This window comes from Hibiscus syriacus, unplaced genomic scaffold (genome assembly GCF_006381635.1).
Source record: "Hibiscus syriacus cultivar Baekdansim isolate YM2019G1 unplaced genomic scaffold, ASM638163v2 tig00110467_pilon, whole genome shotgun sequence".
NCBI classification, from domain to species: domain Eukaryota; kingdom Viridiplantae; phylum Streptophyta; class Magnoliopsida; order Malvales; family Malvaceae; genus Hibiscus; species Hibiscus syriacus.
This window is the reverse complement of record NW_024062749.1, coordinates 730,725-744,582: the sequence shown is the minus strand read 5'-3', so window position 1 is coordinate 744,582 and position 13,858 is coordinate 730,725. Positions and strand designations below refer to the sequence as shown.

Sequence of the window (13,858 nt, the reverse complement as noted above, 5' to 3'; positions counted from 1 at the left end):
GTATTTTATACACTATAAATCTAGATTGAAATCTAATTAATAATATATAGATACATAAAATGGTGTTTTTAATAATTATAAAGAATTGAGGTGAGAATTTCATAAAATTGAATACAATTAATTTGATTAAACTTTTAAATAAAATTTAATATGATCTAATCTAATTAGAAACTTAAGTTTTATATGTAAAAATAAAATCATATCGAATGGGATCATGAATCCGTCATGTAGACGTTTTTTTAACGCATCCTAGTGTGTACGTGATGGGGGCAAAGACTAGGGCGAGTGGTGGGGATTGGGGAATAGCGATCGGGTCCAGTAACGCCCTTTTGTGTTAATCAAGCAATTGAAAACATAATTAAAGGTATTAAAGATTGTTTTAATTCTTTGAAATGTGGGTTAAGATAAGATCAACACAATTCAAATTCATTACACTTATTATTTTTTTTCGAAGTTTTCATTTTCTATTAAACAATTTGAGAAGCAAGATGTTAACAAAACAATGCTCGAAAAAAACCCATGGATTCCTAACGAATTCCTTTTCTTTTTTGTTTATCAACAAATAGAATTCCAACATTTCAATGCACAAACATGGTCGCATGCAACAAGGCGAAGTAAAAGACACTAAAACAACAACAAAAGAACAGGCTGAATGATGCAAGAGCTAAACATGTCCAAAAGCAGCAGTCAGTCCCTGGATATCCTTACCAAATATATCGGGATTTTGTAAGGGCTGCTCTTGGTTTTGACTTTGACCCCACACAGTGTTTGATGATGGCGATGAATTCAAGAAATATGGTTCTGATTTTATCTCGATGTTGTATAAAGATTGCGGCGTTTGATTCTGCAAAGCCGCCGCCATTAACAAAGGGTTGTCGAGATATTCACTCCATTTGGTTTCTTCTGCATGGTTTTCCATTAATCCCCAAGAGAAACCGCTGTTATCATAGAAGGAATTGTCGTTGCTTTGTAGCTCGGCGCTGGCGCTTGTGTTGTTGTTGTTAGCTGAGCCTGCCGAGGCACTATCGGCTACCCAATGGCGGGTTGCGTAAGTTGCCGCCATTGAAGGACTGTCGGAGAGGAATGCGCTTGTCAATGGTGGGAGAAGGGTTGACATCATCGAGTTTGAAGAAAACTCGGTGTCGATATCGAAATATTTGCTGGTTTGGGTGAACCAGTGAGTCGGGTTCGAGCTAGACGGTGAAACTTCATAATTCAATTGCTGCATTTGAAAATGACCCACCGAATCAGATGGTTGAGTATTGCTGCCATCAATTATCGTCGAACCAATAAGGTTCTGTTCATCAGATGTCGGTTGAATCTTGTTGCCGTCTTCATCATTTTCAACCTCCGAGAGCGGCTTGTGCGTGACAGGGTCGATACCTCTCTGCTTAAGCTTCTTCTTCAAGCAAGAATTCCATAGATTCTTGATTTCATTGTCGGTTCTCCCAGGCAATTGTGCAGCTATCTGCGACCACCTGAAGAAGATGAAAACAATTCTTACAGAGTTCCGCAATAAAATCATAAAACACACATGAGGAAGAAAACACCAATAATAATTATACCGATTCCCCAGAACTGCATGAAGTTCAATTATGAGATCTTCTTCTTCTTGAGAGAATGTGCCTCTCTTTAAATCAGGCCTCAAGTAATTAATCCACCTTAATCTGCAACTCTTTCCACATCTCTGCAGGCCTGAAAAAGTATTCATATTTTAGCAGCAATTCATCAATACATACATACATACATGCTTAAGAAAATTACCAGATTGTTTAGGGATGGAACTCCAGCAACCATGGCCGTACTTGGTTATATGGGCCAAGAGCTTTTCGTCTTCTTCAGGGGACCAAAGACCTTTTCTTAGCTTCTGCTTGTAACAGCAAGAGTGCCTTCCCATTTCGAGACCGACCAAATTACAATGAACTAAAAGACTTATGACCAGACCCTTTCCTCCCAAAAAACAGCACACACTTCACTGATTCCTAAGTGAAATTTTCAGGAATCAACAATGTCTTAAAAGAAAAAGAAAAAAACAGAGGGTTATAGTACGGTGAGGGTGGAAAACGAAGTGGCAGCTGAGAAAGGGAGTTGAACTACTACATAAGAGGAGGGTTTGAAGAAAGAAAAGTCGCATTCAATAAGTGTTCATAGTTTCTCTCTCTGTCGATTCCTCCTCCCTTCCCCCACCTGTTTATTTATTTCGATTTTATTTTTCATAGCTGAGTTAATAACTCGAGTTGCACGTGTCTCGTCAAAAGTCCTTGAGAAATGATGCTTTTGCAGGAATGGTGGGACATTTTCCTTTTCCTGGTATGTGGGTTTAATATTAAGAAATATATTATAATTAAAATAAGTAAAATTTAATTTGAGTTTTAAAAGATCTTTGTATGTGAATGAAACGAAGGATACTCCTTCATTCTTTTACTCCATGATCTTTTCCGGGTAATTCTTCTAGATACTTTGAAAAGTTTCATCATTGCCCTATAAAAACGATTATGATTTGTTCATGTTTGGAAATTAACAATTTATTTCCTGTTTCTGACGAATTCCACTCATCGGTATAGACTTACCTTGCACCAACACACTTTCCCATTTATGTAAAAATGCTTTCTTCACAGGGCAATGACCAGAATCCAGAAACACAGCAAAATTTGCCATCTTCTTCATATACGTATGTTTATACATACTGCTAAAAGTGACTACGTAGTTTTGTATTTTTTTTATGAAATCAGCCAAATATAATTTTCAGTAGCATAAACTGCAACAGCCTTAGTTTTCTAGTATAATTTCACTAACTTTAGTCACTTTATTTATTTTTTTTGGAAAGGACCAACTTTTTTGGTATTCATTCTTACACAATTTGACCAATTACTTGCATAGCATTTGATCAATGGCGGCAGACGGCAGGGCAAAGCACCACTGTACTTTCTTACTTTTTTTTTTTGTTGTTGAAGGAAATCATTACGAAGTTTAGCCAGATGAAGAGGTTTCCTGGGATTTGGAGTTGGACCCCATTTATTTGGAAGGGTCCCATGCAGGAGATTAAAGATCGGGATCGACGGCTGACATCGACTGATGGACAAGAAAAGGGTATCATCTGGTTGATCGACGGTGAAAACAAGTTGGAGTCAATTCGTGTGCATGGCCCATTATATGCAACATCTGCATCTGCCACAATTGTATTAGATAAGAGATCTGTACGCCATCTTTTATGGGTCCCAAAATGTCGCAAAATCATGCAAGGAAGATGATGATTAAATACCCATTTTCGTCATTTCCCATTTATTATATTATCGATTTTCTTTTTCAAACTTATAAACATAATTATAAACATCTCAATTATAATTATATATGATAAATATTCATTACTAAAATTAATTATAAAACACCATCATATTAATAATTAGAATACATTTAAGCTATAACTATACAAAATAATTAATCCACAAGGGCATCCATTACTTGAATCCAGATCGTAACACAATTAGCAAATTGCTTAATTTTTCAACCTACTTTAATCGGTTTATACAGACAGCTTCCTTGAACAAATGAAAACTGGTCTTTTTGACAGATTTGTAAGCAAAGTAGATAGATTTTTTTTTTCATTTCAGGAAAGTTGAGAAACGTAGAATTTCCACATCTTCCATCCCAAAGGCAATGACCTTTTCCTTTTTCATAAACTTTTTAATATATAGTTTAATATTTCTATATTATAAAAATTTAAATTTAAATTTATTAATATTTTATAAATTATATACCTTCACTATATCAGATATAAAGCGAAAACAGGAGAAGCTCATACATAGTAATAGGCAGTGTGCGGGATCATGGCGGCTGGGTATGCCGATTTAGACTCCTCATAGTCATAAGGACTCCTCCACCGACAGATTTCATTATTATTATATATTATCACCACAGCCTAAATATTCAATCATTTCCTTTTTTTGTTTGTTTCCTTTTGAGATATCCGAATTCAATCTATTATTCCGTAAAAAAATAACAAAACTTAACATTACAGAGCAGGACCAAAGACTATGCTTCAGCAATTCCCTGTTTATGTTAGAACAATATGATGGAAAAGATTCCCTACATCTTATCTCTATTATTATTAATTTCAATAAGTAGGGAGATAACTAGGATTAGGGTTTGCATGAAAAAAATATTTTTTTTAGCAAATTGCATGTACGTCGAGTTTCGTGGAAAAGCAAATTTTCCATTAAAAACTGTTGATGAATCCTACGTATTCAAACCATCATAGTTAGATAGAGGGTTAAAAAATGGACATGTCTTACATAAAATTTACATATATTGCGTAAATACTCATAACTTGAATGAAAATATTTACATATAAAATCATATTTATACAGATATTTGAAACGTTCTTAATTTTATAAATTGATAATGACTTCTAATAAAATACAAAAGATAAAATCTCACCTATAGATAAATTAATTATATGATAAACAATACTTTATATACTTTAATTTTTGAAGGAATAAAAAAATCTTCAAAAACATAATTGACAAATTAGAGAGTAAGAAATATAGGAGATGACCTACAAGGAGTACAACATTGAAGGATGAGATTGAGATCAAAGCAATGGGGCCTTCTTCATTTGGGACCCAATACATGTATACGTGGGTCTATTGGGTCATGATCAAGCCATCCATCATTGGAGACCCCATCTCTTGATCCATCCCCCACATTGATAATCTGATGTATCATGCGTTACTATAAAAATAATGATTGATGGTCAATTATCATGACCATGCAATCCATTTATGTCAAATATTAAAGTCCATAAAAATAAGAATAAATTAAAATTCCCCATGTTTAATCAAATTTCTCTTGGGTATTGCATTTAAAATAAAATTATTAAGTATTTATCTTTTAATTTTAGCTTGTTTATTTATAATGATATTTTTGAAGTATGTTCAGATTTTACAAATTAGTTTCAAATATTTTCATTTTACTCTATGTTTTTTTTAATTTTACAAAATTGAAATTATAAAAGTGAAATTAAACACTCAACTTTCAAAAATCAGTTTTAATTTTGTTTTTTCACTTATAATGACAGTTGAGTAAAATTTACAGGATTTAGAATACATAATGACGGGTAATAAATTTTTAATAAATATAACAAATTAATTTAAAAAAATAAATATTAGCATTTAAAAAAATGCAAACTATATACTTATTTTGTAATAAAACCTTAATATAACATCACGTGAACAGGAACGGTTGACAAATCCCTTTTTCCTCTTTGAATGAGGAATAATTTTCTCTGCCATTATTATTTTAAACAATATTACTAATCGTGATTTTACTTCCAACTTAAAAGGAGACACTTCAATTTCTATAAACTGTACTTTATATTCTTATTGAACTGAATTGAAAATGAAATCATGTGTTGAGAGTCAAATCGAGTAGTTATGTGACTCAATAATAACTCTTAATTTTTGCATTATTGGAAATGATGAGTGTTGTTTGATACAATTTTCCATTTTAATTTTCATATATTTTTTTTCCGGTTTGATACTTAAAATATTATTTTATTACACATTGTTTAATTGACAATGTAAAGAATATATTGACACGTGGCATTTTCAGAATGTGTCAGTTTTATTTTCCTAAATAATATTTAATTTATAAGAATTATAAAATTATAAAAAATATATATTTTTAATATTTATTATTCAATTCAAGAGACGTTCAGATAATCGAACAATTATTATTCCCATCAAAATTTGGCCAGTCAAATATGGATTAAATTGAAGTATTGAAAAGGATAACGATGACTGAGGGGATTCGTCCAATTCTTTTTTATTGATTTAGAGTAAATAAAATATAATATATGTTTAAAAATAATTTTTAACCATTTGATAATGAATGTGCTTACACTCTTAATATTTATGGTATTTAAACTTAGGTTCTCAAAAAATAATAATAAGTTATTTATCATTTAGATCACTTAGTTTGTGCAAATTTATACAATTACAATTAAAAGATGGGCACTCCAAATTTTGGAGGCTTTCGAAGAGCTTTGTGTTGAGTTCTTCTTGTTGTTATAGCGTTAATGGCTCCATCATTTAGTCCTTCTGGTTGTTCGTTCTTGAGTTGCTGGATTTGCACACTAGAGTTCCGTTTGATCTTTGAGTGGCTAGTGAAGCTCCCTTGTATCCAGGATGTAGGATGAAGTCCGAGGTTTCTCTTTTATGTTGCATTTGTTGTGTTCTGCTTAGGTCCTTGACGCAGGAGTTCTTGTGGCTAGTTTTCCTCAGTCCTTCCACATGTGTTTCTTTACGGCTGGTTTTAGTTTCTCGTTTGAAGCTTATTGCTTTTCATCAGGTTAGATGTGTCTTGGTAATTTGTATCTCAGGCAGTGTAGTTTCTTTGTAGCACGGATCCAATTATTTCGTGGGTCGGATTGGAGTGCTATATTGATTGTTATTTGTGAATTCTGATTTTTGTTTTATTCCACCTCATGGTATACTCTTTTCCCTCCAATAGGTTTAGATAAATTTTTTAATGAGGTCTATGGGGTGGTGTCTTCAATACAAAGTATCCATCTTTAAAAAAAAAATTAAAAGATGGGGACCAAATTGAAAGTAATAGGGAAGCCAGGTACGGTCGGGCAAGTAGCAAGAGATCGTGGTGTCTTCTCATTGGGGTCACTTTCCGGATACCATATGGTATTCGACCGACCTCAACGCTTAAACCAAAACTCCCCAGAAGTTGCCACGTATACCAAGACCGTGATTGGTCCAGATACCACCACCATTGGTTAACATTAGCATTTCGCAAGAAGCTTCATCTGCAGCAGCATCACTGTCCACACGACTGCTTTGCCCTACCTCTCATCTAGTCCGATCAGATCTGCCCCTACATACTTTGTCCTATATGTCGTCTTTACCCTATCGAAATATTATTTTTTTATCAATTCATTCATTCATTTCCATATTTAGTTGGTATTATATTCTTATTTTAGTTAGTAAATTCATACTTTTCATCACATAGTTTTGACCGTAATCTTATTTAATTCAATTATTTAAATTTTAAGGTAAGGTACACAAATTATCCTCTCATTATAGAATATTATTTTATTAGGTCAAATGATTATTAAAATTCACAAAATGATTTTTGACTATATAATGTTGTTTTGTTGAGTTCTCGACTATTAAAAGTTATAAAATGATCACTAAATTATTCATATGTTTCAAATTCATTTTTTTCGTTAAAAAATTAGAGATTGTTTGAGTTGTATGGACTATAATATAACAAAAAGAATATATTGGAAACATATCGAATAAACAAATTTCTATTTTATACACTAGTAACCTATTGACTGAGATATGATAAATTTTGGTCACAAAATTGTTGGATATGTATTTTGTGGATCGACACTTCGTTTACATTATGTCATCGAGCTAATGCTTGAAATATTATGGCATCGAGTCATTGTTTGAAAGCAACAACGGTGTTAGTAGGCATCATTAAAATATAATTTTATCATATCTCAGACAACATATTAACGTACAGCTCAAATGCTGTCAATTTTTAAACAAATAGTCAGATGATCATTTTGTAATTTAATAGTTGGTGGACTCAACAAAATCGTATCCTATAATCGGTGGATCATTTTGTAACTTTTAATAGTCGATGGACTCAAAATAATACCATATAATTGAAGAATCATTTGTATTAAGTCATTTTATTTTTCATGATTTGAGAGTTAAATAAAAAATAACAAGATAATATGATATGTTTTCTAACTAACATGGAAGACATCTCATTTTTTTTTCCATTATATCATCTTTCAAATAATTTTGTAACTCTTATTACTTTAGGGTCTTCTCTTATTACTTTAGAAACAAACGAATTCGTCTCATCGCTTATGACCGTTCTATCAATTTATTTTTTTTAAATATTTTTAAAACTCGCAAATGTTCAGTCTAAAATCTAATGAAAAACGATTTTGATATACAATTTTGATTGTTTAATTATTATAAAATGAGAATATATTGATCGTATCCTCCTTTTCCATTGATCCACTATTGAGATTTGGAATATAATGTTCCAATGTCAAAATATAAAAAACTAGGTTAAAATTTTGGGAATGAAGATTTCAATGAATTTTCCACAAATTTATAAGAAAATTTGAGAGGTTTTTTTATAATAATTTTTAAAAGAAAGATCTCTTATCATAACGTCGTTAAATAATTAACGATATAAGAATAAAAAAACGAAATAATATAAAAGTTGAATGATCAATTTAAAATTTTCTTAAAGTTTGATGACAAAGAAAAGGAATATGATCAAATTTGAGTGATGAAATTTACAGTTAACCCAGAAAAAGATTTCTGTAAAGGTGTACTTGAAGGTAACAATATCTAAGAGAAGTATGAATATTAACTGTAGTTTATATTCCAATGACACGATCTAACATATTGAACCGGATTGCGATAGAATCATTTTCGATATAATTAAGAAATTCTTTTATTATTAGATTTAATTGATCGAGCTTGTTTAAAATGACCCCAAAGGCAATGATTTGAAGAAGTAATTGGGGGGGGGGGAACAACTAGACGTGGATTTTTATTTTTCTCGTACATGAAGAAGGTGCAAACCAAATTATTGTCCTATACAGATGGTGATATTTTGAGATTCTTTTCTATTACGTGAGTCATAAAAATTAGCCACATCTAGCAAATTGATAATAAAAAAGAAGCAATTGGAGTGGAGTTGATGGTGATATTAGCGAACCATATTATTCAGAAGAATTAGGTTATTTGACATTAATGGACATAATCTACATGTCCTTGAACAAAATGGACACAATGACAACCCAATTGACAAGAAGTATCAACTTTTGGATAATGGGATTTGAGATTAATTGTGTTAAATCCTCATTGTAATTCCCTAATGATTTCACATATGCTATATTGGATATTAGTGAAATTATATTTGATGTACTATTAAGTCCATTCTATTTGATCACTTAATAAGAAAATTCAAAACTTAAAATCTTAACTAAATATGTATGTTTGATTGACAATTTCGCGGTTTAGTGTTTATATTGAAGCCAGAACTACAATTTAGTGTTGAAATTGAATATTTTAAAGTCTAATAGTAAATTCTATAAAAGCCTAAACTTTAGTGATAATTGAATTAGTTTACCCTGAAGCTAGATACGCTTCACAATCCAAATCGCCTCAGGAAAATTTATCGAGGGAACTGGTAAGAAAAATACCATCGTGTTTAGCGGGAGTTCAATTGAATTTATTTTCAGTTGCTAAAGAAGAAAATGGATTCGAAATCTGTGAAGGAGTTCATAAGACAAGAAGTACCCGATTGGGACGAGGAATTGATCGCAACAGCCCGATTCAAAGCGTTTTGTGGTCAAATATCCGATTGGGAACCCAAATTCCAGTTTTGGAAAATTTTGATCACAAATATCTCCCGCCACTTTGGTGCTTCATCATTTCACCTTCCCAGGTTTTTCAGTTCCCTACTTACTTTTGGCTTCTCCAATTTATCATTTCATTTTACTTATAAATTCGTTTATTTGTAGGTGAAAAATGAGTGATTAAATAGAGGAGGCTTAACTCCTTTGTGCATTGACAAGTATTGGTGAGCTAAATTATGTTTATTTTTTAAGGAGAACTATAAACTTTTTTGTTTATGGAAATTTTGGGTTTGATTATTTTGAGAAACATTCCAGTTTATGATGTATAATGAAGGTGAAATAACCCGAATTTCGGACATGGCGGATCCTTACACCGGGAGAATATCTCAATTATTGACAAAGTGAAAAGTTTGATGAACAGAACAATTACTCCAGAAAGTATTCTTTTTGAAGATCGTGTCCTTCTTACAACATTATTGAAGGTTTTTGTAATGCATTTTTTTGGTGACAAGTACTATTTCATCCAGTAAAAATTGGAATATTAAGTTGTTTTAATTTAATCGTTCTTAGGAGAAAGCTGATGATGTAGTTAAGTGTTTGTCCGAAAGTCACTGGAATTCGAATTACATGGTTACAAGGAAGTAGTTTGAGAGTATGTGCCGAGGGCGAAAGGAAGCTTATGCAGTATTGAGTTATTTGTCAGGGTGTGGGAAAGGTCGATATTTCTCGACCAACAAGAAAGACCTAATTGAGGTGTGTGGCTTGTTGTATCTATAAACCAGCTTGAGTTATATGTCTTTGCAAATGTTTTTGTTCTCGTGAGTAAATATAGTGTGCTGCAGGGCATAAAAGTTTCCCTTTCTTCGGCAGTGGTTTCCGGCGTCTCGAGTTTAGATTTCGACACTCTCCACCTGATTTGGACTCAAGAAAAACTTCAGCAACAACTTGATGTGATGGACCGCCGCTGGGAAATGTAACCTTTGTTTTCTTACTCTTTTGTTCTTGTGCCAATCTGAATTTTTTTGCTTCAGAGTTCATGCCTGTGAAAATGTGAATTTTGATTGAATGCATATGAAGATGTTTAATGGCTGGGTAAGAACACTGATAAGGAGTTGATCAAACCATTTAGGACGCTAGTCAGTTGCACTATGCCAACTGGTTCGGAAGTTCAGTTAACTTTCTCTTGAACCAAGAAGATATTCAGACAATCATTTGGCTATATGAATGGCAAACACAGTATTGATTTTAACACTGGTTGTGCCATATGCTTTTCTCTTTTTTCCAGGCAGTTAATTTCTATTATGCACAGTGTCTCTAAACTCTAGGTTGTTGCTCTCATGGTTGAGTTTACTCGTTGCAGGTCAAGACAATTGGCGTTAGCTTCATTGAAGTCTGGGAACAAGAAATTGGCCCTGAGGCATCCGAGGGAGATGAAGTTGGGCACTGAGAATAGAGAAAAATGTAACTCACTTCTTAACAGAGTGGGAGAGGTCTTAAGTGTTATTGCTAATGCGGAATCAACGAAAAAGGTCAACAACTGCAAATTAAACTTTCCTTTTCTGATAGAAACACAACATAGTTGAGCTTTTAATTCTCTTATGTGGTTCAAAAGCCACGCCAAAATGGTGAACTTGCTAGTGAAGTGAGGCTTAATGAACTTGGCTTTAGCTTTCGAGAAAGCTGGTTTGCTAAGTTTCTGACAGTGGAAAATAGTGAATAAGCTGACGTATTACTCCCTGATTGCAGGTAGCTGAAGCAATCCAGATTGGAGCATGAGCTATAAAGGAGAATAAGATAAGCGTGGAAGAAGTTCAGCTTTGTTTAGAAGAACTCGATGAGAGCATTGATTCACAAAAGCAAGTTGAAAAGGCTCTAGGTAGTAGTTACTAACCATCCTTTTTAACATTTTTTGTAGTTTTTCTGAATGCGAATTAGTTGTCATTATGTAGTGTAATGCATACTCTCTTGATGATGTTGTTACATGTTCAGCTTTAACCGTTGAAGTATCACCTCCGTATCTGGACATGGATGACGAAGATATTGAAGAGGAATTCAGGAAATTGGAGCTAGAATTTGGAAGTGAAAACCTTAAGGATCTAAATCCCGAAACTGGGGTTAGTGATACAGCAGGATCCGATCAATACTTGGCTGATGCTTTGTCGAATCTAAAACTAGTTGATGCTCCAGCCAAGGGATCAGCAACGCAGAATTCTGGGTTACCAGCTAAGAACAAGGAGTCAAACAGCCGGATACTTGCAGACGCATAATTATGAATGCTGTACCAGTAACGACCATCTTGTGATAACTGCCATTCATGTAACACTGTGGGTAATTCAGAATGCTTGTACATGCACCGATCGCTGCTAAATATGTTCTGTTTATTACATTAAGTCAAGACTCATCGGACGGAAAACTTAGTTTTCGAACTTACGGTTGAGGAGATGGGCCTAAAAGAACTCAATTTAATGTCATTAAATGCTTGATTACAGAGACACAAGACTCAGCAGCAAATTCTTCCTGTTGGTATGTTCCATTTCATTCATGTTCCCCTAATTCCAGAATTCTGCTGCTGTTGTCACGGATTTAGGTTTCAGCTATTTATTTCATCTTCTCCGGCAAGACTAAGTCCTTAAATTTTATTGTCTGTAATTTTTTCTTATGGTAGCGAATACGGATTCATTCTACAATTATTACTTGCAATAACGTTGTATCCGCCACAGCCTGTCTTTCATTTCATTATGTTATTAATACATTATATTTACTACTTCAGTAGTATCAATTAATTTACTCTACTTTCTTTATACTGATAGATGATGCGACGGTAAATTCGAAATTCTAATTTAATTGATTTATATACTTTACATTTAATAAATTTGAATTTAAATTCTTGTGTGTTACGTAAAGATAATAAAATCCAAACTACTTGATGGATTTTAAATAAATTTGCTTTGAATAAGGATTGAAAAACAATGGAAACAAGGCTGTTATGAACGTAACATTAACGAAGTTAATTGACGAATTTTGCAAGGGAGAGAGTTAGGTGGCGTTTGGTTCGCTGAAATGTTTGTGAGGGAATTGGAATATGATAAGAATTTGAATCTAATTCCATATTTTGTTTGGTTGGCAGGAAATTGAATTGGAATCCAATTCCATACTCTGTTTGGTTCGCAGACATGTCAGATGAATTTGATTTCAGTAATGTAAAATGATATGATTGCCCTTCTTGTTTTTTTTGTTTAATTTTAGTTTGTTTTATAAATTACATGTAGCAATATATTATAAAATTTTTAAAAAAATATTAAATTTTAATTTTATTGATTGATTATTCATTTCAATAAATTATAAAAATCATGCTAATAAACATCATAAGTTAAAATCATCCCAATTAGGGATGGCCATGGATCGGATTGGGTCGGGTTTTTGGTCTACCCGACCCGACCCGAGAACAAGGGAACCTCCATCTGAGACTCGACCCGACCAAAATAAAGTTTCACCTGACCCGAATATATGAATTAGAAACCCGACCCGAAATAATAAAAAAATTATTTTTATTCAATAAAAACAGACTTAATTGAAAAAAAATTATATATAGAGGGGTATTATTGTAATTATTCCTAAATATATAAGGTAAAATTATATATTTTTTGGGTCGGGTCGGGTATTTTTCACCCTAAACCCTAACCTGACCCGAATATCACACTTAAAAAAAACCGACCCGACCCGACCAAAAATAAAGTTTCACCCGACCCGACCCGACCAAAAATAATAAAAAAATTATTTTTATTCAATAAAAACAGTGACTTAATTGAAAAAATTATATATAGAGGGGTATTATTGTAATTATTCCTAAATATATAAGGTAAAATTATATATATATTCGGGTCGGGTCTTTTTCACCCTAAACCCGAACTCGACCCGACCCGAATATCACACTTAAAAAAACCGACCCGACCAAAATAAAGTTTCACCCGACCCAACCTGAATATATGAATTAGAAACCCGACCCGAAATAATAAAAAAATATTTTTATTCAATATATGAATAAATTACCAAAAGATTGATGAGAGTAGTATGGTCAAATTTCAATTCCCTCCAACAAGGAAATTGAATTCCATTATAGAATGGATGGAATTCACTTTCCCTCGTTTGATGGAAAGTTGAAGTCATGAGGGATTCCAATTCCCTTTGAAAACTTAAACCAAACATAGGAAAGTGGTGGAATTGGATTCCAATTCCTCCCAATTCCAAGGAATTCTTGCGAACCAAACGCTACATTAGGGTTGAGATCTAGTAAGATTCAGGATAAATAAAATTTGACTCATTTATATAATTACTATAATACTCCATATATATTTAAACAATTACTATAATAAAAATATTATATATATATATATATATATATATGAATAATCTCTTTATCTTGTCTAATAAAATGAAAAAAAATGAATTGAG

General features: G+C 32.6%; 1 protein-coding gene and 1 pseudogene across 1 annotated transcript; one reads left to right on the top strand and one right to left on the bottom strand.

Moving 5' to 3' along the window:
• Window positions 1–523: 523 nt before the first annotated feature.
• Window positions 524–2,121, bottom strand: LOC120127236 (transcription factor MYB61-like). Its single transcript, XM_039145190.1, has 3 exons — window positions 1,765–2,121; window positions 1,566–1,695; window positions 524–1,478 (listed from the first exon to the last, which is right to left on the bottom strand). The coding sequence occupies exons 1-3, from the start codon at window positions 1,895–1,897 to the stop codon at window positions 665–667; spliced, it is 1,077 nt and encodes a 358-aa protein (XP_039001121.1). The 5' UTR covers window positions 1,898–2,121; the 3' UTR covers window positions 524–664.
• A 7,136-nt stretch (window positions 2,122–9,257) lies between these two features.
• LOC120127288 lies at window positions 9,258–12,072 on the top strand (annotated as a pseudogene).
• The last annotated feature ends 1,786 nt before the right edge of the window (window positions 12,073–13,858 follow it).

Bases quoted from the DNA above. Each gene is read 5' to 3' on its own strand.
- LOC120127236 (XM_039145190.1), bottom strand. From the start codon at position 1,897: ATGGGAAGGCACTCTTGCTGTTACAAGCAGAAGCTAAGAAAAGGTCTT. The intron at 1,696-1,764 runs GTAATTTTCTTA...ATACTTTTTCAG, and splicing joins TTCCATCCCTAAACAATCTG to GCCTGCAGAGATGTGGAAAG. The intron at 1,479-1,565 runs GTATAATTATTA...CATCTTCTTCAG, and splicing joins CATGCAGTTCTGGGGAATCG to GTGGTCGCAGATAGCTGCAC.